General features: G+C 35.9%; 1 protein-coding gene across 5 annotated transcripts in view; it reads left to right on the top strand.

Moving 5' to 3' along the window:
• Znf33b (zinc finger protein 33B) overlaps positions 1-22279 on the top strand; it is a 28047-nt gene extending 5768 nt beyond the window's left edge. For 3 of the 5 annotated variants that reach the window (XM_047552825.1, XM_047552826.1, XM_047552824.1), the window contains one exon: positions 16433-18848. In XM_047552825.1, coding sequence (XP_047408781.1) covers positions 16433-18510 — 2078 coding nt within the window. In that variant the 3' untranslated portion in view covers positions 18511-18848. Of the gene's footprint in view, positions 1-16432; positions 18849-21015 lie in introns of those variants that run through there. The other 2 variants (XM_047552827.1, XM_047552829.1) reach the window with 2 other exon arrangements.
• The last annotated feature ends 4282 nt before the right edge of the window (positions 22280-26561 follow it).

Here is a 26561-nt window from a genome sequence, read left to right as displayed (position 1 = left end):
GATTGCATTTTTGTCAGATGCCTTTTCTGCATCAATCAAAATGATCATGTGTTTTTTTTGTTTTTGTTTTTGTTTTTCTTATCTTTTTTCATTTGTTCCTTTAGTATAGTCTGTTACATTCATTTTCTTATGTTAAAATACTCTCCCATTTTCTGGGTAAGTCCCACGTGGCTATGGGATATAATCCTTTAAATATATGGTTGAATATGTTTTGCTGGTATTTGTGGGTATGTGTGCATGTGTTTGTTTCTGTGTGTGTGTGTGTGTGTGTGTGTGTGTGTGTGTGTTAGTTTACCATCTAATTTTTTTCCTGTTTTATCTTTATCTGGTTTTTGTGTCAGTAATATTACTGACTTTTTAAAATTCATTAGGAAATTATTCCTCCCCTCTAATTTGTAGAAGAATTTGAGAACTGGTATTTTTTTTTTAAAGATTTTGCAACTTTTTCTTATAACTTTATCTATTTTTTATTGTTGTGCTAAGGATCAAACTCACATGTTGTAGGCAAGCACTCTACCACTGAGCCACAACCCCAGCCCAAGAACTGGTATTCTTTAAATGCTAGGTAGAATTCATCTGTGAAGCTACCTGTTGCTTAACTTTTTCTGTTGGGCATTTTTTGATGACAAATTGAATCTCTTGCTATAGGGCTTGTGAGATTTTTCTCTTTCTTCTTGCATCAGTTTATTTCTAAATATTTATTTCATCTTGTGTTATCTAATTTGTTAATCTATGACTGTACATGGTATATTCTCTTTATTTCTTATAGGTTAGTAAATAATACCTCTATTTTCATTTTTCACTTTAGTTATTCATGTTTTCTCCCTTTTTCTCCTTCTCAGTCTAGATTAAGATTTGTCAATTTTGTTTATCTTCTTAATAACCAACTTTTGGTTTTATTGATTCTCTGTATTGTTATCCTGTTCTCTAGTTCTAATTTTCACCATTTTATTTCAAGGTCGGTTTCTAATCTTTTATGTCCTCTCTCCTGCTAGCTTTGGGTTTAGTTTCTAGTTACTTAATGTATAAAGTTAGGTTATTGAATTGGGAGTTCCTTATGCTTTTTTAGTACAGGTGTGTACAGCTTTAAATTTTCCTCTGAGCACTGCTTTCACTGCACCCCTTAAGTTTTCATAAGTTGTGTTTCAGTTTTCATTGGTAAGCATTTTCTAATTTCCCCTGTGTTTTTCCTTTGACCTGTTCATTAAGGGTTTCATTTTCATATATTTGTGAATCTTCCAGTTTTCCTTATCTATTTCTAGTTTTGTTCCATCATGATTGGAAAAAAAGAGTATAATTTCAGTGGTTTCAAATTTATTGAAACTGTGCAGGGGCATATCATGAGATTTATTCAATCATGTTTATTGACCATTTGTATTCTTTTGGGAAATATCTCTTTAGTTCTTTTGGCAGTTTATTGATTGGGTTATTTGTTGTTGGTTTTGTTTTATTGTTTTTTTTGGTGTTAAGTTTTTTGAGTTCTTTACATATTCTGAATATTGATGCTCTGTCTAAAAAGCAGGTAGCAAAGCTCTTCCCCCATTCTGTAGGCTCTCTCTTCATACTCTTGCTCCCATTGCTGTTCCAGCTTTTTAACTTGATGCTGTCCTCCTTACTGATAATTGGTTTTATTTCTTACATTTTAGGAGTCTTGTTAAGGAAGTCAGTGCCTATGCCAATATATTGGAGTGCTGAGCCTACATTTCTAGTAGTAGTTGCAGTTTCTGGTCGAATTCTTAGATCTCTGATCCACTTTGAGTCAACTTTTGCCAGGGTGAAGGATAGTTTCATTCTTCTGAGTATGGACAGCCAGTTTTCCTAACGTCATTTGTCAAAAAGGCTATCTTTTCTCTAATGTATACTTTGGCACCTTTGTTGAGTATTATACAACTGTATCTGTGTGGATTTGTCTCTGTCTTCTCTTCTGTTCCATGGTGTCTTGTGTGTTTTTATGCCAGTGTCATGCTGTTTTTGTTACTGTAGCTCTATAATATAATTCGAGGTCTGGTACTGTGATGCTTCTAGCATTGTTATTCTTGCTCAGGATTTGTCTATTCGGGGTCTCTTATTCTTCCAAATGAATTTTAGAATAGTTTTGTTATTTTTTTAGTTCTGTGAAGAATATCATTGGTATTTCGATGAGTATTACATTAAATCTGTATAACTCTTTTGGTGGTACGGCCATTTTGACAGTTTTAATTCTGCCTTGTCCTAGAACTTTAAAGCTCTTTTTATCTTCTAAGGTCTTCAATTTTTTTCTTAATTGTTCTATAGTTTTCATTTTAGAGTTCTTCCACCTCCTTAGATTTATTCCCAAGTTTTTTTTTTGTTTGTTTGTTTTAGTTTATTGAGAATAGGATGATTTTCCTGATTTCTTTTTCAGCAGATTCATTACTGGAATATGGGAAAGTGATTGATATGTGTATTTTGATCATGTATCCTGCTACTTTGCTAAATTTGTTTATCAACTCTAGAAGCTTCTGGTAGAGTTTTTCAGGTCTTCAAAATACATGATCATGACATTAGCATACAGATAATTTGACTTCTTTTTTTCCTATTTGTATCTCTTTCTTTCTCTTGTCCGATTGCTCTGGCTAGAGTTTCAAGGATTAAGTTGAATAGGAATGGTGAGAGTAGACATCCTTGTCTTGTTCCTGTTTTTAGAAGAAATGCTTTTAGTTTTTCCTCCATTTAGTTTTTAGTATGTTGTTCTGAGGTTCATTGTACATAGTCTTTACAATGTTGAGGTAAGTTTCTTCTATCTCTAGTTTCTCTGGTGTTTTAAAATTGAATGTGTGCTGGACTTCGTCAGATGCTTTTTCTGTATATATTGAGATGATACATGATATTGTCTTTAACTCTTATTTATTTAGTAAATTACATTTATTTGACTGTTGGTTGAATCAACTTTGCATCCCTGGGATGAAGGCCACTTAACCATGGTACACTATCTCCTTGTGTTTTTGAATGTGGTTTGCCAATATTTTAAGGATTTTTGTATATGTCATCTAGAATATTGGTCTGAAGTTTTCTTTACTTGATGTGTCTTTGTCTGATTTTGGAATCAGGGTGATACTGGCTTCATAGAATAAATATGGCAGGGTTCCTTCCTTTTTATTTCATAGAATAATTTGAGGAGAATTGTCATTGGTTCTTTAAAATTCTGGTAGAACTTGACTGAGAATCCATCCAATCCCAGGATTTTCTTTGTTGGAAGTCATATAATTGCAGATTCAGTTTCATTGCTTGACATTGATCAGTTTGTTTTCTATATCCTCATGAATAGGTCATATGTGTCTAGGAATTTGTTAGTTATCTTCAAGATTTTCTAGCTTATTGGAGTTTATATTTTCAAAATAGTTCCTAATGATCCTCTGGATTTCAGATATCTTTGGCGGTGTCTCCTTTACCTTCTCTAATTTTGTTGATTTGGGTCTTCTCTCTTTTTTGATAGTTTGGCTAGGGGTTTATCAATCTTGTTTATCTTTTTATGGAACTATTTGTTTCATTGATTGTTTCATTGTTTTTTATTCTCAATTTCATTAATTTCGACTCTGACCTTAATTATTTCCTGTCTTCTACTGATTTTGCTATTTGTTTCTTTTTCTAGCACTTTTAGGTATTACATTAGATTATTTATTTGGTATCTTTCAATTTTTTAAATGTAGAAGCCCATTGCTATAAACTTTCCTCTTAGAACTGCCTTCATACTGCCCAGAAATTTTGGAATGTTGTAGCTCTATTCTTGTTTCTAAGATTTTTAAAAAATTTCTCCCAATTTCATCTGTGATCCATTCCTCATTTGAAAATGTGTTGTGTAATCCCCAAGTGTTAGAATGGTTTCTGTTTTTATTTGTTGTTTTTAATTTCTGATTTCATTCCATTATGATCTAATAAGATGCAAGGAAATTTTCTGTTTTTTGTATTTGCAAAGATTTGCAAATATGATCTATTTTAGAGGAAGTTTCATGTGATGCTGGAATAAAGTGAATTCAGTTGTTAATGAATGAGATATTCTATAGAGGTTTGTTAAGTCCATTTGAATAATAATATTTTAGTACTGAAGAGTCTTTACTTAGCTTATGTTTGGATGACCTCTGTGAAGAGAAGTATTTTGAAATCACCCAGTATTATTGTATTGTGATCTATTTGATTCTTTGTATTGAGAAGGGTTTGTTTCATATATGTAGGTGTGCTGATATTTGGGGCATAAATATTTACAATCATTATATCTTGTTGCATGATTCCTCCAACTAGTATGAAATGGCCTTCTTTGTCTCTGATTTATTTTGACTTGAAGTTTACTTTATCAAATGTGAGAGTAGCTACCCTGCTGGCTTTTGGTTTCCATTTCAATGGTATATCTTTTTCCATCCTTTTACCTTCAGTCTATGGATATCTTTGCCTCTAAGGTGAGTCTGTTGTAAACAATATGTGTTTGGGTCTTGTTTTTTAATTTATTTTTTCTTTTCTTTTAAGTTGGTTTCTTTTTAGTTATACTTGACAGTGGAGTCCATTTTGATATAATTATATAAGCATGGAGTATATCTTATTCTATGCTTTCTATGGAGTTTTTAACTTGGTTTATTGTTTCCTTCATTTCAAGGATTTCTGTTTGTTTTTTTTCAGTATCTCTAACTTTTTATTGAAATGATCTCTTGCTTCCCGTATTTGCTCTTTAAACTGTTGGTTGGTGTGATCATTTAATGCCGGCATTTGCTCTTTCATCTCCTCCTTCAATGCCTGCATTTGCTCTTTCATCTCCTCGTTTGCTTCCCTGATTGTTTTAATTTTGTACATTCTGAACTCCCTTTCTGACATTTCTTCTGCTGTGCTGTCATTGGGTTTTATTGATATAGTATCTAGGTTTGTTTGGGACATTTTCTTCCCTTGTTTTCTCGTATTGGTCAGATATCAGTGGGACTCTGAGATATTGCAGATTTCCTCTATTAGCTTATAGTGTCCCTGTAGATTTCCAGTATATCACTTCCCAGCCTTCAGTAGCTTGAAGTCTTGGAGGAACTTGATAATGCAGTGCTTCCGAAGAAAGCTGCCCGCTACTGGTTCCAGGGCTTGGAGCTGGCTCTGTGTGGAAAGGCTCTCACTGGGGGGCCTGCTCCGAGAAGCTGGCCGTGTGGGAGGAGCCCACCGCCAGAGTGAGCAGGGCTACCTGGGGAAGACTCTAGCTGCCCTGCCCTGCTCTGATAAGCCGCCCTATCCGGGCCTGCTGCCCAGGCCAAGCTTCACCCAGTGGGGGAGACTTACCCTGTTGCTCTATTTTAGTCCGAGTCTCTCAATGCCACCCCTTCTTGAATCCTGGGTTCTGGAGTCACAGGAGATGCAGTCACCCTCTAGTCCGCCATCTTGGATTGCCCCGTGGAAAGAGCCTGCGGCCGGAGGGGGCAGGGTTGCCTGGAGAAGTCTCTGGCTTCCCTGCCGTGGTCCCAGAGGCTGCCTGCGGGTCCTCTTATTCTAATTAGGACCCCAGTCTTGTGGATATACATAATGGTGAGATTCACTATGGTCTATTCACATATGTATGTAGGAGAGTTATGTTAGATTCATTCCACTGTTTTTCCTTTTCCTACCCACTCCCTTCCCTTCGTTCTCCTTTGTCTAATCCAGTGAACTTTTCTTCCCCTCCCTCCCTTTTGTAAATTAACTTCCACATATCAGGGAAAACATTGAACCTTTGGATTTGGGGGATTGGCTTATTTCACTTAGCATGATAGTCTCCAGTTCCATCCATTTACTGGTAAATGTCATAAAGTCATTCTTAATGACTAATACTCCATGGTGTATATATATCACATTTTCTTTATCCATTTATGTATTGAAAGTCCCCTAGGTTGTTTCCATAGCTTAGCTATTGTGAATTATGCTGCTATAAACGTTGATGTGACTGCATCACTGTAGTATGCTGATTTTAAATCTTTTGGATATAGACCGAGAAGTTGGATAAATGGATCAAATAGTGGTTCCATTTCAGGTTTTTTGAGAAGTCTCCATACTGCTTTCCAGAGAGTGGTCATATCAGTTTGCATGTGTCTTGTTTTTTAATCCAGTCTGCCAATCTATATCTTTTGATTGGAGAGTTGATACTATTTATATTAATTGTCATTACAGAGAGATGATTTTTATTTCCTGACATTTTGGGTTATTTCTGATGCTTTATTCACACTTGATTCTTCTTTAATTAGCTGTTCTTCTAGTGTGATTTGTTCTTATGCTGATTTTCATTTTTTATTTTTCATTTCTTATGCACAAAATAGATTATTATGTTTTGTAATGCAGGCTTTGTAGTTATGAATTCTTCTAGTTTTGGCTTATCATCATAGATTTTTATTTCATCTTCAATTCTGAAGGCTAGTTTTGCTGCATATAGCAATCTTGATTGGCACCCATTTTCTTTCAGGGCTTAGTATATATTATGGTAAGCCCTCTTGGCTTTTAGGGTCTGGACTGAGAAGTCAGTTGAAATCTGAATTGATTTATCTCTAGATATGGCTTGCTGATTTTCTCTTGCAGCTTTTAAAAATCTATCCATATTTTGTATGTTAGATATTTTCATTATGTTATGTCTTGGAGAGGATCTTTTTTGATCTTGCCTATTTTAGTCTTATATTTGAATTTCTATCTCATTCCTAAGATTTGGAAAATTTTCAGATAGTATTTCATTGAAAAGATTGTATATACCTTTAGTTCATATTGTGGAGCCTTTTTTTTTAACCCTAGTGATTCTTATATTTTGTCTTAGTGTTATCCCAGATTTCTTGATACTCCCATGGTCCCTTAACATCTTTTCTTTATTGTTGACTATTTTCAAGATTATATACTTTGTCTTCAGAACCTGAGAATCTTATCTTCAGAGTGGTCTGATCTTTTGGTAATGTTTTCCATTGAATTTTTGATTTGAGGATTTCTATTTGGTTCTTTTACAGAATCTTTCTTTACTGAAATGATTTTTCACTTCCTGTATTTTCTAAGTACTTCCTTCCATCTTCTTCTAGCTTATTGAACATTTTAGCTGTGAACTTTCTAAATTCTTCCTCTGACATTTCATCCACTGTGGTGTTGCTGAAGTGCTGTGGGCTGTTTGAGGTGGTTTGTTCCCTTGCTTTTTCATTCTGCTTGCATTTCTACTCATATGTTGGAATGATTATTACTTCTTCATTTATGTAAGGGACTATTCAGTGAACTTCTTTCTCTTGAAAGCCCCAGACTGGATGACTGTCTAGATCAATGCTTTCACTCAACCTGTATCCTCTTCTGTTCCCAGTATCAACACCACTTTGAGAGAAGACACTAAACCCCATTTACTACAATCACTTCAGAGCAAAGCCACACACTAATCAACTTTAAGAAAAACAGAAACTTGTTGAAAATATTCTCTACTGTTCCTCTAATCCAGATATAAACTTGTAGTAATGTTCTGGAATAAGTTGAAAAATTAGTTATTAAAGATAGTGAAATTGCTATTGTATCATATAGGGTTTGAAAATGGAAGGAGAGAAAAATTGGACTGAAAAAGAAAATAATAATACAAACCAAGGTAAAATGAAGAAAAGGGTGGTGAGTGAATTTGAGGGAATAGCAGGTAATGTAAGAGGAGCAAGTGTAAACATGAGCTAAGAAAACAAGGAATGATTCCAATTAAAGATTTAAAACATTAGAAGAAATACAATCAAATGGGCCAGTGGTATAGTACTGAATATTAGGGTAACAACTATCCAATCAAAATGAAGAATAATATATGTATGATCAAAATTTGCATTAGATCTATTTATAGTAAACCATGCCAAGGAAGAGAAAATCCTTATTTTAATCTTCTTGGTTTGGATTTTATCAGGACTTGGGATAGAAGAGTATATCACTCTTCAGCTTTTGGATCTTCTTAGCTATGCTGGGACACAGGAGCTACTTCCCTGCTTGCTGTGGATTTCTCAGCTTGTTATCGTTCCTTAAACCAGGGACCTGACACTGCATGCTTGGAGGGTGCTATGTGCTGTGTTTTATCTGCTGGCTGTTTCTTTTGGGTACAGGAGCATAGGATGCTGTTGCTCTGACTTCTGTGGGGGTTGCTGTATACTTAACTCTACTCTGCAGGGCTTCCTTTAAAATGGCATAAAGCCTGGTGGCTGTCTACAAGTGTGATACCTGTGATTGCAGGCTCTCTGTATGTAGTCAGTGGTACGGAATTGTGCACCCGACTGATGTATGTTTCTGGGGTATCATACCTTTGACTGGGAAAGAGTCAGTTGGGCCACCTCTGACTGAGCCCTCATACCCTATAGTTGTGAATTGTGGATGTTGGATCCCATTGTTGCCTGAGGTCCCTGTAGTGGCTTTGCCCCATTGTTTTAGTTAGCTTTTTCTCTGCTGCAACCAAAAGACCTGACAAGAACAATTTTAGAGGAGGCAAAGATTATTTGTGGCTCAGTTTCAGAGGCCTTGCTCTGGCCAAGGTGTAGTAGAACAAGAGTGTGTTGAAGGAAAGCAACTCAGGACATGGCATCAGGAAGCAGAGAGAGTTGAAAGGGACAACATATATACTCCAAGGGCATGCCCCCAATGACCTACTTTGTCCATCCACACCCTACTTACCTTCACTGGGTTAAGGTTCTCATAATCCAATCATTTATTTCACCTTTAAACCTTTTTGCATTGTCTCATACGTGAGGTTTTGGGGGACACCTCACATCAAAACCGTAACACCTGTAAATTTAGAACTTCATTTGCCTATTAGGTTAGAAGAATCTTGGCTCACTGGTACTTCTCTTGGAGACTTGTCATAACCACCTTAGGTACTCTGGGAAAGTATCCAAGAAATTGTAGTAAGTTGGGTTTTGAGACCCAGATGACCAAAATGCTAAACAGTGCTGTTGTTTTTTTACTTCTACTGGGAGGAGCAAATGTAGCCTCAGGCCTACAGGACTGGCAGAGAGGGCCCTAACTACAGCTGCTGCCCTTAGCCTCCACTTGCAAGCTGGGTCAGCTCCACATGTATGGAGCCATACCAGTGTTTTTGTGAGATGGAGTTCTCAGTGTGTTGTGCAGACTGGTCCTGAACTCATGAACTCAGATGATCCTTCTGCTTCAGTCTTCCAGGTATCTGGGACTACAATTGTGTGCATCCATTTCCATCTTTATAGTCTTCTTGAAATGACAGCATAGAGGTGGAGACCAGATTTTTGGTTTTTAACTCTTCTTTACAACCTTTATTTCCCTAATTCCAATAGCAATGTCTTCATCTTCTATTGAAGAAACAGACCAGTATCTCTCATTAATATAAATGGAAAAGTTCAAATAGACTCCAACGCTCCAGTTTTATAAAAAACTTACACATCATGATCAAATAGTATTTAACAGGAACTAAAGTCCAGTTTATCATTCAAAAGTTAACATAATTCACCACATCATTAGGTGACAGAAGAAAATCATGATCATATTAGTTGATGCAAAGGAAACATTTAACAAATCTAAAACCATGATTAAAACTCAGGAAACTAGGAATTAGGGGGCAACTTCCTCAATTTTATTTAAATATCTACAAAATAGCTATCACAAGCGTTATACATAATGGTGAAGAACTAGAACCTTTCTAATTCGAAGATAAGGAAAAAAGCAAGGATGTCCTCTCACCACTCTTTATGATCGCCCACCGCCCCCGGGGACAATCACAACGTGTCCGCTCTTCTTGATCACAGTAACCAAAAGGAGTTTATTCCGCAAGTCTCAGACTTATATTGAGAACATCAGCCTATCAGAGAGTAGACTACCAGGAAAGTCAACCTATCAAGGAACAGTCTCCAGGCGGATACCAGGATCACCTCATGTACAACAGCCAACCAGAGTTACTTCCTAAAACTTGTTTATGAGTGCAGCTATGTCTGGCAAGCTGCCAGGTACCATCTTAGAGATCAGGCCACGGTGCGGCTCTGGGGCTCTCAGAGCCTGCCCCTGACAACTCTTGTTCAGTGTCTTACTGGAAATCATAGTTAATTCTGTAAGATAAGAAAATGAAAATTATGCAAATGGAAAAGGAAGAAATAAAATTCCTGTTGTTTGCAGAGGCATAGTTGCTCAAGTGGAAGTTCCTAGAGAGAATTTACAAACTCCCTACATAAATCAGCCATAGTGAAGTTGAAGGATACAAGCTTAATATACAAAAAACTAGTTACTTTTTTCATTATATAATTTTATTATTACTCTTTATTTTTGAGTTGTAAGAGTTCTTTGCCTATTGTTTACCAGTCTGTTATGGTTTGGATTTGAGGTGTCCCCCAAAAGCTCGTGTGTGAAACAATGCAAAAACATTCAGAGGTGAAAAGATTGGGTTATGAAAGCCTTAACCCAATCAGTGAATTAATCCCGATAGTGATTAACTAAATGGTAATGGAAGGTGGGTTAGGATGTGGTTGGAAGAGGTGGGTCATTGGGAGTGTGCCTTTGGGATATATATTTGGTGAGCTGAGCTTAGTCTCTCTGCTATCTGCTCATCATGTGAGCCGCTACTCTCTCCATACTTTTCTGCCATGATGTCCTACCTCACCTTGAGCTCTGAGGAATGGAACAGCTAGCTATTTATGGAACTAGGACCTCTGAAACCATGAGCCCCCAAATAAACTTTTTCTCCTCCAAAAATGTTCTTTCCAGGTCTTTTAGTCAATGACAACAAAAATGCTGACCAAAAGAAGTCCCTAATGTGCCAATAATTTCTCCCATTTGTAGGTTGCCATTTCTGTCTTGACTTTGTGTTCTGTAGTGGGGTATGTTTTTTGTTTTTTGTTTTAAATTTTTACAGACTGCATTTGATTCATTTTACACAAGTGGGGTACAACTTTTCATTTCTATGGTTGTACACAACGTAGATTCAACCATTCATGTAATCATACATGTACATAGGGTAATAATGTCGGTCTCAGTCCACTCTTTTCCCCCAACCCCTCCCACCCCCTTTCCTTCTACACAATCCAAAGTTCCTCCACATTTTTTTTTTAAATTCTCATGCAGTCCATTTTGTCTGTTTGTTGTTGTTACTGATTACATTTTGGTAGTATATCTGAAATGGCTTTGTCTATTCTTTACCTTTTAAATTTACCTCTTAAATTTAGGCCAGTGATCCATTTTCAATTAATTTATGTGTAGTATGTCAAGAAGGGAATTATTTTCATTGTTTTTCATGAAAATATCGTTGTTTCAGCATCATTTCCTGGAAAGGCTATTTTTTATCACTGAATTGTTTCAGCATCTTTGTGGACTTTGAATTTCATTCTATTCTGTATATAGTTCTTAGATCTGATTGCTTTCAGTGTCTTCTGTTTTCCTAGTTCATATTTTGCCCAGTTCTGTGCATTACCAGAAACGGATTATTCAAGCCTGCACTTACTACTGTTTGTTTATAGATTTTTCCTTTCAATTCTGTCAGTTTTTGCTTCATGTAGCTTTGAGGTTCTGATGTGTTGAAAGCTTATATGCTTAGAATTGTTGTTTCTTTTATTGACTGACTTCTAAAAAAAATTATTATAAAATTGCCCCTCTTTATCTTTTCTCTTTTTTGGTGCTGGGGAATCTAACTCAGGACCTCATACTAGCTGAATGCTTTACCACTGAGTTATATCCTCAGCTCTTAAAGTGTATTTTGTTTGATACTAGGGTAGCCGCTCCAGCCTTACAAAGTCATGTGCTTCTAAAAATGTTAAGCCTTTTGTGTGTTTGAATCTAAAATACATCTTTTGTTGACTGCTTGTATTTGGATTTTCACATTTTTACAACCTGAGAATTTCTTTTAATTGAATTTTTTAATTTATTTGTTTTTGTTATTATTGATATACATTTGGCCCTCTATATGATAGTGAATTCTGCTTTTATGAGTTCAATAAACCATCATTCAAAAATAGGAAGAAAATCTTGTCTTGTATTGATATGTACAAACTTTTCTCCTTGTCATTATCCCTTAAATAGTAGAACATGATTACCATTTACATAGCATTTTTACTGATTACTTACTATATGCAATCTAGTAATGTTTTAAAGCTTTTGGGAGGATGTGTACTATATCTAAATACTAAGCTCTTTTATAGAAGGGACATGAGCATGCAAATTTTTGTATTTGGATTCTGAGTGTTGATTAGAGTTGAATTTACATCTGCCATTTTACTTTTTGTTTTTTGTCTCATACTTTTTGAATACTCTTTTATTTCTGCCTTTTTCATGAAGCGAATTTATTTAACATTTTAATTCTTCCAGTGATTATTTGACTTGAAAACTTATTTTCCTAGTGGTTTCTCTAGGATTTGTGCTGTAAGTCTTATAATCTATTTCAGATTTATACTTCATTAACTCCAATAAAATATAAACAGGTTCCCTCATGTACAACTCTGTTCTCTTTCTCCATTTTTGTCTGTTTTTGTACAAAGCATCTCTATATATCTTTAAAGCATAACAATGTGTTGTTATAATTATTACTTTATATAATTTGTTGTCTTTTAGAGAAGCCTAGAGAAGAAAGGGTAGCAAGTATCTATTTGTAGTTGTTACATTATTCATTATTTCTGCTTCATTTCTTTTGTTAACATGTATTAAAGTTATCATCTGTTGTCATTTCCTTATCCCAGTATAGATTTGTTCCTTTGTCTCACTTTGCTTTCTTGTTAAAGATATTACATTTCTGTAGCTACAGGCAGGCTCAGTAATAGAGTTATGTACAGATAGATTTGTATTTTTGCTTTTTAAACTGTTTAGGAAAAGAAAGAATAATTTTGCCTTTTTACTCTCTTTTGTAATTACCTAATTTTATGCATTTGAGCTGGTGTTTGGGATCACTGATCTTTAGCCTAAAAACTTTTATTTCTTTTATGGCTGATGTACTATCAATGGAAATGAGTTTGTCATCATACCTCCTTCTGGCCTCTACTGTTCCTAAAAAAAATCTGATATTACTCTTGCTTCTTGTATGTGATGAGTTGTTGTTGTTGTTTTTTTTTTTTTTTTTTTTTTTTGATGCCTACAATATTTTTTTCTTTGTCAACCAATTTGCATGTTTTCAGATATTCATTCCTTTGAATATTTTTTCTGCTCCTTGGTTTTTCCTCATTCCTGATACTTCCATTATGAATATATTGGAATATATTTTTTTTGAGACTTTATCTTAATTCTTATTTGTTTCTGTTCTTTTGACTACTTATTCTCAATTGTTCCACTTTCAGGTTTACTAATTCATTGTTGGTTTGGTTCAGGGATACCTTAGAAGAGGACTGTCTTGTATTTAAAATTTGATTCTTGTATAGATTAGGCACTTCAAATCACTAGGGAAGGATAGGAGAGTTTTCAGAATTATAGTTAGAGAATATAATGTATTATTTACAAGTATTGTTCATCTCTCTTTCCCCCATGGAATGCAGGCACAATAAAGATAGAGATTTTGCCTGTTTTTATTACTGCTGAATTTACATTTTCTTGAGCCAGTCTCGTCATGAAGTAAGTACTCAGAAATGTGAAGGATGTTGGTGTTCTAACAAATGAAAATGAAAAATAGAAATGAATAGCCCAATTTAAAAAAAAATGATTAAAAGTGAACAAACATTTTTCACAAGTGTATATACAAATGGATATAGAAACACACTAAAAGATGTGAAATTTCATTTTTAATAGAGAAATATCATAAGACCAGAGTTAATACTATTTTGTACAAGTGTTGAAAATGCACAGTAGTGGGAATTCTCAAACAATGTTGTAGCTCAATCACTTTGGAAAGACAACATATTATCTTGAATAGTTGAATAGTGTTTTAGTCAGCTTTTTTGCTATTGTGACTAAAAGACCTGACAAGAATAATTTTAGAGAAAAAGTTTATTTGGAGCTCATGGTTTTAGAGGTCTCAGATCATAGATGGTCAGCTTCGTTGCTCTGGGCCTGAGGTGAAGCAGAATATCATGCTGGAAGGCCATGGAGGGAGGAGGAAAGCAACTCAGAACATGGCCACCAGAAAGCAGAGAGTGAGTTCTCTTTTCTCCAAGGACAAAATACATACCTCAAAGACACACACCCCTAATGACCCATCTCCTCCAGCCACACCCTACTTGACTACAGTTACCACCCAGTTGATCCCTATCAGGGGATTAATTCACTGATGAGGTTAATGCTCTCATAACCCAATCAGACAGATAAATTCCTTTTGATCTACTTTTATACTTTATATCTTTGAGAGAAACTTTTGTATCAATCTATGATGAGGAATATTACATTTTAAAAAGCAAATACTGTTAAAAAGTATTGTTAGATACTTTTTGAATTATAGTAAAAAAATAGCAAAGGCAAAATATAAGTGGTATTTTTTTTATTACAGAGTCAATAAACATAAAACTGTACCTTAAGATTTCTGTTAAAATATAGTCTTCCCTGTCCATCCGAATAACAGATGGACTGAATTTATCCTTCCATTTGAGAAATCACATCAGTCAGACAAAATATATGAATCAATGAATGATTTTTCCCAGAAAGTTGTGGAGAACATTCATTATATTGAAAGCATTTATCTCCTGTGTTTCCTCTTAATGTCAAGCAAGGTGTGACTTCTCCCAGAAAACTTTCCCACATTCATTACATTCAAAGTCTTTGTCACCTTTTTCTGAAGTTATAAGAGATATAACTTCTTCCTGAAATTGTTGCTATTTTCATCATGTTCATGGTGTTTTACAGGTAGCCCATTATATTTGGAAGAGGTTAGTTTCCCACAGGATTTCTCATAATCACTTAATCCGTAGTGATTCACCTCTGAAGTAGATATGTGGGCGAACAAGAGAGGTAAATTATCACAAAAAGTTCTCCCATATTCAGTATATTCACAGTAATTGTATTCTGTGTTCTCTCTCATGTGTGGTGAATGTTGTCTTTTAGTCTAGAGAATTCTCTCTTCAGTTTTATGCTCTGGTAGTTTTATTAATGTATGTCTTAGGAATATCCCCATGAGTTTTCCCAGTCTCATGGCAATCTTTTGAGTATGTGGATCAAGTCTTTTATTTCTAGAAAGTTTTCTTAGATTAAAAGTTTCAAATATTTGGTGTATCCTGTTTTTCCTTTTTTAGGGACTGCTATGTATATATTTAGTTGCAAACTACCTTATTCATCCTGGACTTCTTTTTGATTCAGTTTTCTTCTTTCTTTAAACTTATTTTGATAGTACTGCTATTTTTTCCCTCTTTTCAAGCTCTTTTTCAATGTTATTAAAATTTCAGTCAGTCTTTTTTTCTTTGATGTCTGCATTAGACTTCTTAGGTTTTTACCTGATTATATCACACACTAGGTGTCTTAATCCATTTTTATTTTCTCACAATTATGTAGACTGGAAGACCCAAGATGAAGGTGCTAGCAGAGTTGCTTTCTGATGAGGTACCTTTCCTTGGTACACAGATGTCATCTTCTTGGGTGTCCTATTGTATGCTTTTCTCTGTGTGGTGGATGGTGGTGTGTGAGAGAGACAGAGTGTGTGTGTGCATGTGCTCAGAAGTCTTTCCTTGTTTTGGTCACCAGTACCATCAGGTTAAGGCACCATCATTATGACCTCATAAAACCTTGGTTACTTCCTTTAAGGTCGTTTCCAGATAGAGTCACATTGTGGGTTGGAGCTTCAACACAGTTTAGTCCATAACAGGTTTCTTGTAATTTGAGTGGTAATTTTTCTAATCACTTTGTCCTCCTTAAAGTTTTATTCCTGACTTTAAAAAACTCTTGCCTCTTTACTTTTCATCCACTCCATGTCCATTCTCTTGGATTTCCTAGTAGTTGAAGCCCTAATCCACCTGGACTCAAATATCTTCTCATTATTTTCCCACTCAAAGAAGACCTTTCCCTTTCTGGAAGTAATTTTATTTAAGTTTTATCACTTCTGGGTGCTCTCCCTCCTCTTTACCTTGTGATCATCACAGTCTCCAGCTGACTGTCTCCATAGATGTGGGCTATCAGTTATTCTGTATTTGAATATTTATTTCCATTCTTTGTGGATAGTTGAAGGAAGTAGTATTTTCTATCTCATGTTTATATAGCTATATGATTATCAGCATGATATCAGTAAATCATACTGTTTGCTCTCCTTATGTCAATTTAAGTGTTTTAGAGAATGTATGCAGAGATTCAGGTTATTATTCATACATTGGAAACCAAATGTATATGTTCAGATAGCCAGATTCTTCTCTCTTCTTCTTTACAGGGACTTTTGTTTGTGGTTTTTGTTTACTTTTTTCACGTCAAACCCATGTGATACCAAAAAAAAAAAAAAAAGCATTTACAATTATATCAATCCCTGGAAATGGGGCAAAAATCCAGAGTCAGAATTAACATACAACAGTTGTATAGAGATCTTCGGGTCTTATTCCATAAGAAATGTATTATTACTATTTTAATGATAAGTAAGATTAATTTCCCTTATTTCTAGAACTTTGGAAAACTGATTACCTGAAAGAGAGGAGTCAAGAAGATTTGTGGAAAGTTGTATTCATCGGTAACAAAATGCTGACTAACGAACAAGGTAATATGATAGGAAGACCATTTAACTTGGACATAGATTCTTTTCCTTCTGAGAAAATACCTTGTCAATGTGACTCAGGAGGAAAGAGTTTCAACAATATTTCCAAATTGATTATTAGTAGGCAAAAATACTTGAGAAAAAAGCCTGATGAATTTAACGCCTGTGGGAAATTACTCCTCAAAATTAAACATGAGAAAACTCATACTAGAGAAAAATTTGAATTTTTTAAAAATAGGAGTACTTTCAGCCATCATAAGGATCTTATTCATCAGGAGAAGATTCAAACCTTAGATCAAACTTCTCAGTATAATATATGTCAGGAAACCTTCCTCGAAAAGACAATATTCAACACACACAAGAGAGAGAGCACAGAAGAGAATTACTGTGAATATAGTGAATATGGGAGAACTTTTTGTGGTAATTCATCTCTCTTGTTCCCTCACATATCTACTTCAGAGGAAAATCACTGTGGATTTAGTGATTATGAGAAATCATGTAGGAAGCTAACCTCTTTCAAATACGATGGGCTACCTGTAAAACACTGTGAATATAATGAAAGTGGGAATAACTTCAGGAGGAAATTATGTCTCTCACAACTTCAGAAAACTCATAAAGGAGAGAAACACTTTGAATGTAATGAATGTGGGAAAGCTTTCTGGGAGAAGTCACATCTCAATCGACATCAAAGGGTACACACAGGAGAGAAACGCTTTCAGTGTAATGAATGTGGAAAAACTTTCTGGGAAAAGTCAAACCTCACTAAACATCAGAGATCCCACACAGGAGAGAAACCCTATGAATGCAATAAATGTGGGAAAGCCTTTAGTCATAAATCAGCCCTCACTCTACACCAGAGAACACATACAGGGGAAAAACCCTATCAGTGTACTGCATGTGGGAAAACTTTTTACCAGAAGTCAGACCTCACTAAACATCAAAGAACACACACGGGGCTGAAACCCTATGAATGTTTTGAATGTGGGAAGTCCTTTTGTATGAATTCACACCTTATAGTACATCAGAGAACTCACACAGGAGAGAAACCGTTTGAATGCCTGGAATGTGGGAAATCTTTTTGTCAAAAGTCACATCTTACTCAGCATCAGAGAACCCACATAGGGGATAAACCCTATGCATGTAATGCTTGTGGGAAAACTTTCTATCACAAATCAGTACTTACCAGGCATCAGATAATTCATACAGGATTGAAACCTTTTGAATGTTATGAATGTGGGAAAAACTTCTGTTTAAAGTCAGACCTCACAGTACATCAGAGAACTCACACAGGAGAGAAACCTTTTGCATGTCCTGAATGTGGCAAATTCTTCAGCCATAAGTCAACTCTCTCTCAACATTATAGAACACATACAGGAGAGAAACCATATGAATGTCATGAATGTGGGAAAATTTTTTACAATAAATCATACCTAACTAAACATAATAGAACACACACAGGGGAGAAACCCTATGAATGTAGTGAATGTGGAAAAACCTTCTGCCAGAAGTCACAGCTCACTCAGCATCAGAGAATTCACTTAGGGGAGAAGCCTTATGAATGTACTGAATGTGGGAAGGCTTTCTGTCATAAGTCAGCTCTAATTGTACATCAGAGAACCCATATAGAAGAAAAGCCCTATAAATGTAATGAATGTGGGAAATCTTTCTGTGTGAAGTCAGGACTTATTTTACATCAGAGAAAACACACAGGAGAGAAACCCTATGAATGTAATGAATGTGGGAAATCCTTCAGTCACAAATCATCCCTCACAGTACATCACAGGGCTCATACAGGGGAGAAGTCTTGTCAGTGTAATGATTGTGGAAAAATCTTTTATCGTAAATCAGACCTTGCTAAACATCAGAGATCACATACTGGGGAAAAACCCTATGAATGTAAGGTATGTGGGAAAACTTTCTCTCAAAAGTCAAACCTCATTGTACATCAGAGGACACACACAGGAGAAAAGTCTTATGAAATAAAATGAATATTTGAAATGTTTAGCCACAAATCAGTTGATAATATGGAGTATTCACACTGCAGAAAGCTCTGTTGACATCCTGAATTGCAGTAACCTTCATCCATAAATTGACCTTCCAGAATAATGATGGAGGATAAACCCATAGTGTGCAACAAATTTAGGATGGCTTTTGTTAAGAAATGACATCCTAAGGTAATGCTTATATAAAAACTTACAGATTTTTTTGAATTTTGAAAAATTTTTTAGAAAAAGTACAAACTAGAATTTATATTGAGAAATTTATGAATCTGTGATATATAAAGTAAAATTTTGCTTAGAAGTAACATAATACAAGTTGTGTTTTACATTTGATACCTTATTTTTTCTTTTTTTTTTTTTTTTTTGCGGTACTGGGGATTGAACTCAGGGCCTTGTGCTTGCAAGGCAAGCACTCTACCAACTGAGCTATCTCCCCAGCCCGATACCTTATTTGTCTTTAGAAAACAAATAGTAATTTATGCCAGTATGTGACAAAATATAAAACTATAAAAAGCATATTTTAAGTACTAAAAAAATACATTCTCAAGAAGGTACAGTAAGAGTACAGAGAATTCTTGTGCGCCCTTAATCAGCCTTACTGTAATGATGATATGTTACATAACCACCGTATGTTCTAGAATACAAGAGAGTGGTATGCTAATGCATATTTAGACTTTATTCAGATTTTACCAGTTTTTATGTGTACCCTGTGTTTTGTATGTAGTTCTATTAAGATTTAACTTCTGAGTTATACATTAGGTTACAAAACTGAAAAGGAATCTGGGGTCTCTATAGCATCAGGATTATGCAGGAGTCAGGATTTAACCTCAAGAATTTCCCTTTGTTAAAAACACTCTTCTTCAACCATTGAATGTGATTCTTTTAAAGCATAGATAATTGACTACTTTGGGCAAAAGCACTAAACACATGTGAGAAGTACTCATAAAGGATATAGGACTTAATATATGTCCAAATGGTAAGATATATAAAGTGTGTATGTGTTTCATATACATAATGGAACTTAACATAATTTTGAGAAGGAAGTTGGTATCTCTACCTTAGTTCTTGTTATATCAGGCCCATGTTCAATGTTAAGACCCGGAATAACAGTTCAAATGAATGCCTACAAACTGTCTAACCATTGAAAAACTACATGAAAAATAAAATGTTAACAAAATATTCCATGCATCCAGAGATCTAGGCCCTACTCCATATTGCTCCCTTTCTTTTTCAATGTAAAGTTCATCCCATGCCACGGAATATGTAAACATCCCATGGCCTAAGTATGTAAACTATTTTCCAAACCTTCTGTAAGCAGCTGTCCAGCAAGATAGGGACCATGTAAAAGGCCCACACATGCACACTAGATGCCACTCAGGGCTTGTTGGGCTATAAATTCAGAGATCTGATATATCCAGGTAGTAATCTAGGCCTTCAGAGACTTCTTACAAAAAGAAAAGGAGGGGTGCAGCTGGAACAGGGCCTGAATGGAGCTAGAGTGGGATTTTTATTGACAGTATAAAGGTCATATAGTATATTACTTATTAGAATATAAAAGTTATATTACAGTCTAATAATCCTAAATTACACATATAAACTAATCTTATGTGTTCTGAAACTAGGAAAAGAAGACCAAATTAAATCTAGTAAAAGGAGAAAGAAAAGTAATATTGAAAGAAAAGCAATAAAACAAGAAATGATTCTTTGAAAAATGTCAAATAAATTGATAAATATCTAGCCTAGTTAACTAATTTCAAAGAGAAGAGGTCAATTACTAATATCAGAAATGAAAAGAGAGACCATCCCATGTACATTCAGAGTATCATAAAGGAATATCACAGACAACTCTGTCCGTAAATTGGATAACCTAGCAGAAATGGACCAATTCCTTTAAAGGTGCATTCTATCAAAATTCATGTGGGGATAAACTTTGTGAATAGATACATTTAAAAATTAGGCATATTAAAAAAATTGAATCAATACTTAACAAACTGCCAACACTGAAAGTACTAAGACTAGGTGGGTCCATTGGTGAAGTATACCAAACATGTTAGGTAGAAATGGTACCAATTCTCAACAATTTTTAAAAAATTTAACAACAGAGAGAACATTTCCTAACTCATTACATGTGGCCAGCATTACACTAATAGCCAAATCATAGGAAAGGGAAACTACAGACCAATATTGGTCATAAATGGAGATGTAGAAATTCTCAACAAAATACTGGTCAATCAAATTCAATAATATATAAAAAGAATTATATACCATGATGAATGAGGCAGGTTCAACATTCAGTAATCAATGTAACTTACATCAGTAAGCCAAAGATGAACTCTGATTATATCAATAGGTGGAGAAACAGCATTTCACAAAATTAATATCCATTCATGTTAAAACATCTCAGTAAACTAGGAATAGAAGAAACTTCATCAGTGTGGTAACTAATTACTACAAAGAGCCCTACAGCTAACATATTTAATGTCTTAAATCTAGGTACTTTCCGGCTAAGATCAGGAACAAGGTAAGGATGCCCCCTCTCACTACTGCTTTTCAGCATCCTTCTGAAAGGCCTGGTGAATATAATAAGACAAGTAAAGGAAAAAAAGAAAAGGCACAGAGATTTTGAAGGAGGGATGAGTAGATGGCTAGGTGATTTTGGGGGGGCTGTGAAAATATTCTGTAGGATACTTATGATGGTGGATACACATTAGTTTACATTTATCAAAACCTACAGAATGTAAACCACAGAGAATTAACCCAAATGTAAGCCATGGATGTTAAATAATAGTAATATTAGCTAACATCTTTTCTTACCCTTACACGTAGTATCAGTATGGACTTATCAATTGTAACAAATGTACCATACTTATGCAAATGTTAATAATAGTGGCAATCGTGGAGGAGAGCTGAAGAATTATGTGGAATTTCTCTGTTTTTTGCTCAATGTTTCTGTCACCCTAAAATTGCTCTAAAAAAATGAAATGTATTAAGTAAATAAATAACCAAACAAGTCTGCTTATGTATAACAATATTATGTAGATGAAATCTACATGAAGATGCTTATATATTTTGCAATATAAAAACAAACCTTGCCAGTTTTCCCTGTAGCGTGGCAAGAGGCAAGAGTAAGGGGACACAGTCTTAGAATTCTCAGGTTGACAATCACTAAGCCTATTTAACTTATAACCTTTTGCTTTTCAAGCCTTGCACTCTTTTGGGAATTTTGTTTCGAGAAGTATTTCAAGTTCCTTACCTCCTTTCAGAACATCTTTTCATACTAAGCCTTTTATCAGTCTGTTTCTACACTGAAGCTACAATCATCACTAATGAACATTTAAATTGCTTTTATGTGTTTCTAATATATTTTAAATTATACTAACTGACCTGAAATCATGGTCCAATGTTATCAGTTCTGTTTGACATCTGAATCTGAGTTAATCTTAAATAGCCAATTCATAAGTTTTCCTCCACATTCTGCCCCCACAAGTAATATCCCATAACCAGACAACTATCTTTATCAAGGGGCCCAGTTCCTGTTTATCCTTCAGTAGCAATTTTACTTCCCTGATTCCTATAAACCCATCACATCCCACAGCAGCTAGGGGCCACTGTACCCTTTTGGTATTACAAAGTACTTCCATGACCCTTTTTTTATTCTGCTCCCAAGTGGGACCCTTGTGTATCTCTGCATGGCATGTGCTGTCTTCCTCAGCCTGGTCTGAGAGTATGTGTAACTAATAAACTCATATAGATATTGTCTGTCTGGGTCATGTGTTCAGCCTTTCCAAAACTTCAGGGTGGGAATTCCTTTACCAACAGTGAATGGGAAGCAATTAAAACAGTTGGTATCATAAGCAGAACGCTCCTTCCAAGAATAAGGCCACCTAGTTAGCTTTTAACTGTTCTTTGCTAACTAACTAGTTCCATATTGCAAAGTTTACTTGGATAGAATCACTAATTGCTGGTGGTCTTGCAGTCTGGCCTGCATCGAATGTCAGTGTTTGCAAGGTATTGCATCCTTCCTCCATTCTGAAATGCTCTTGTCCCGAGATGATAATTGTTCATTGACTATATCCCTTCATGCTTGGGTGTAATCCGTTTAGCAGATGGTTTTTGAGGCTTCTTCCTGTAAAGGTAGTGACAACACAGCACCCTAACTGATCAGTACTTGAGTCTCACTTACCAGAAGTCTGGCTAGAGCTCTCCAGTTCCTCCACATAGTCTAGTGACCATCACTGACTGCTTGGGACACCCTGCATACTACTGCTTATATACCTATGTGATGGACATGTAGGTGGCCCTTTGTGAGGACTGTGGAAAGGTAGAAGAGAACCACTCAGGAAAATCAAGGATGACACTGGTTGGCTGACAAGGTATTCAGGTTAAGAGTAGCAGCCTCACGCATTTCCTGTGCTGCCGCTTCTCTTGGTGCCAGCAAGAGTATTGAGGTGCACATTTGTGGTGCCAGACTGATGAGAAAAGAAGGGGATCAACCCCTCTTCACATATCAGAGGAGGCAACTTAACTGCTCTACCAATGCAAAAACCCTAGAGAATGTGCTCAGGCTTTACTCAGCACTGCAGTTTACACCAACATGCCAAAGGACGAATGTTGGAATCATGGAATTTGACTTGCACTCAGGCCACAGGCAAAATGACATACTGTATATGCATCCTGACTACAGACAGATTGATTAGCACTTCTTGCAGGAAGAGGCAGCTACCTATGAGGATGACTGATGGATTCTCATGTTTTCCCCATAACCATGGAGTAGGGTGGGGGGTTATTGCCACAGGCGATTGGACAGAGACAAAAACTAAAAAAAATGCAACTTTACAAGACAAAGTCTAAAAAATATTCTCAGGAAATTTTATAGAGAAGAGAGAGAAACTTAACATGGTGAAAAAAAAAAGGCCAAGCCCTTTCAAAAGATGATTTCAGTCAACCTGCATCTGGGTTATGGGCCAAGCATGCTCCTGCTTCTCTGAAGACACAACTATCCTGATCCTTATGGTCAGAGGGAGAAACACCCACCCTAAAGCACAGCAAGAGTTAATTCAAATTCACCTTAAATTGAGATCATTTAGCCATGTGAAGCAACCACTGCACAGAAGGAAGCATATATACCAGTTGATACTGAATTGGGACTGTCTTGAGAATGACATAAATATGATCAGTCTCTCCTACTCCTACCCCTATATCCAAGAAAGTATAAAAAGAGGCCAAAAATAATGGGAAAAGTAACAAAATAAGTGGAAGATCCACAGTTTGATCCAATTGAAATCCAAAATTTACTAAAATATACAACAAATGATAAAAGGCACTGGTTGTCATCTATACTTCTGTAAATAATTTCTGAATAAACTTTGAATATCTTCTGAAATGTACCAATTACAAACTCATAGCTTTAATGTACAGGGCCCAAATTACACATACTTGGGCATTCCACTAAGTTTTATTATGGTACCTTCTAAAATCTTAAGGATGCTATGGAATGTAAAATAAGATTAAATAGACATGTGTTTAACCAGTGGAATGTTGTCAAAGTTCCTCATGGTCATAGCACTCATCAACTGAATTTTACCACAATCCCTAGTAAGTTTGACCCAATAATTAATAAAATTGTTCTTGATACTTAAAAACTGGTTTAGAAAATTGAGACCCTGTGTATTGTATGCCACAGGTGAAACCATTCTACAGGACCTGCTTAGAGAAGAGGTGATGATAAGCACTATTATTCCACTTGTCAGTCCAGGGTACATTGTTCTTAAGCCTAGAAATGGTCCTGGCATTTCACAGTGTATTATTACAATCTTTCATCCTTTGTTCCATTTATTAAGGTTCTAATTACCAATACTTTGTTACCGAAATAAGTGATTCTATCCAAGTAGCAACCAGCAAATGTTTTATTAGGTGGTTGACTATACTGTGCAAAGTTGGCTAATACATTCTACTCATAGCTCATTTCAGCAGTATGTGCCACAGTTTGTATTCACCTCCAGAGGCAAATAATTACCCTTTACCAGACTACCCATAGAGTTGTGTCAACACCATCATTTCACACTGTTTTTGCAGGCAATACTTTATATCAGAATATCTTGAACACAGGTTATGAACTTACAATAATGGTCTTCTGAAGAAATTCATATGACACCTCATTAAGGACATGTAAAAGAGTTCACAAAAAGGAGTTCTCTTATTTTCCACCACCTTAGTTAAGTTTCTAAAAATTATTTGTTGAACCAAGGGTTGTTCCATCCTTAATATTGTTAAGTAACAGCTGCAAGCTGTCTTAGAACATAAAATGTTAATACAAATTCAATGCATTTTAGTCCTTCTTGAGTACTGAAGGTAATATATTCCCCATTTAGCAGTTTTTAACTTAAACTTATTAGTACTATTTTCTGATACCCAAGACCAGGTACCTTATTTTTAAAATAGGTTGGTTTGCTGTAGGATCCTGGAAGCTGAAAAGTTTAAACATCATGCCACCAGTGTACATCCCAACATTATGAGTATTGGGAGTGAATGGGGGAGCAGTGAACTTCACAAAGAAGAAATCATTTGTCTAAAGAGGAAGCAAGAGAGTATGGAGGGCCCAGTGTCATTTTTTAAATAAAAACCCCCTCTGAGGAACTAACCTACTCTAAGACACCAGCATTAGTACATTCAGGAGGGCAAGGCCCCATGACCTAATTATCTCCTTTAAAGGTCCCACCACTACTGTTGAATTGGAGACCAAGCCTCCAATACGTGAACCTTTAGGAGACCATATCTTAATCATAGTGTTCCACCCTTGCCCCAAAGTTCATGCCCTCACAATGCAAAATGCATATACTACTTTGCAATAAAAGACAACTCATTCCAGCACCAGCTCTAAAGTCCAAAGTCTCATTTAAGACTCAAGGAAAATTTCTTCCAGCTGTGAGACTGTAAAATCAAAATCAAGCTTACAAGATAAAACGGTGAGACAAGCATTAGGGTAAACATTTCTGTTCCAAGAGGGAGTAATCAAGTACAGTGGGTTCATGTGTCCCACACAAGTCTGAAACCAAACAGGTCAGAGATTAGATCTTAAAACTAGAAAATAATCTCCTTTGACTCTCAAGTCTAGCATCCTGTGCACATCAGGGCATAGGGGTAGGCCCCTAAGGACTTGGGCAGCCTTGCCTTGCATGGCTTTGCTCATCTCAAGCCCATGTGGCTTGGTTTGGAGTTGGGTGCCTGTGTCTTTACCATGCTGCTGACGCGTGTTGTCAGTGGCTTTCCCTTAGGGTACTGAGGGTAATCGTTCTGCTCTCACAGTTTCACTAGACATTATTCTGGTGGGAATTCTAGCAACTCTGCCCCTGCCATGGATTTCTCCCTGGGCACCCATGCTTTTCTTTGAAATCTTGATGGAAGTCCCTTGTAGCCCCACAGCTATTATGTTTACCTGCAGAATTAGCACCAAAGACTGTTTAACTTGTAACCTGTGCTTTCTAGAGTGTCAGCCTGAGCTACATGTGAGCCTGTTGAGCTACTGCTGGGGCATCCAAGTGCTGCATCAGAGTTCCAGGAGCAGAATCCCCAGGTGGTCCTGGGCAGGGAGTAAATGGAGTACATCCTGGGGCTATTCCTGCAAACCATTCTGCCCTCATAGTTCCCTCGTCCAGGAGGGGCAACCTCATATATTTCTGATACCCCCATTGTCCTAATGCATAGTACCTGGCTCCCTTTTATCCATGCTAAATCTATTTAGCAATCTATTTGCTAATCTATTTAGCAAGCAGTTACTTCAGTGTACCTACATGTTTATTTTTGCTCATTCAGATGCTGCAAATTTTTCACTGTATTTTCTTTTGCCCCCGAGTCTCACTGTAAATCTCACTGGAAATGGGCAGTAGTACATACACAACTCTAATATATTTTGCCAGATACCCTGTGTTATCACTTTCAAATTAAACCATCAGCAAAACTCTAGGGTATTGATATAATACATTCAAAGGATGGCTTTTACTCCAACTTCTAGTAGAATATTCTTCATTTCCATCTGAGAC

Source organism: Sciurus carolinensis, chromosome 5 (assembly GCF_902686445.1).
Source record: "Sciurus carolinensis chromosome 5, mSciCar1.2, whole genome shotgun sequence".
Classification (NCBI taxonomy): Eukaryota; Metazoa; Chordata; class Mammalia; order Rodentia; family Sciuridae; genus Sciurus; species Sciurus carolinensis.
Note: the sequence above shows the minus strand (reverse complement) of the source record. Positions and strands in the feature narration are given on the sequence as shown.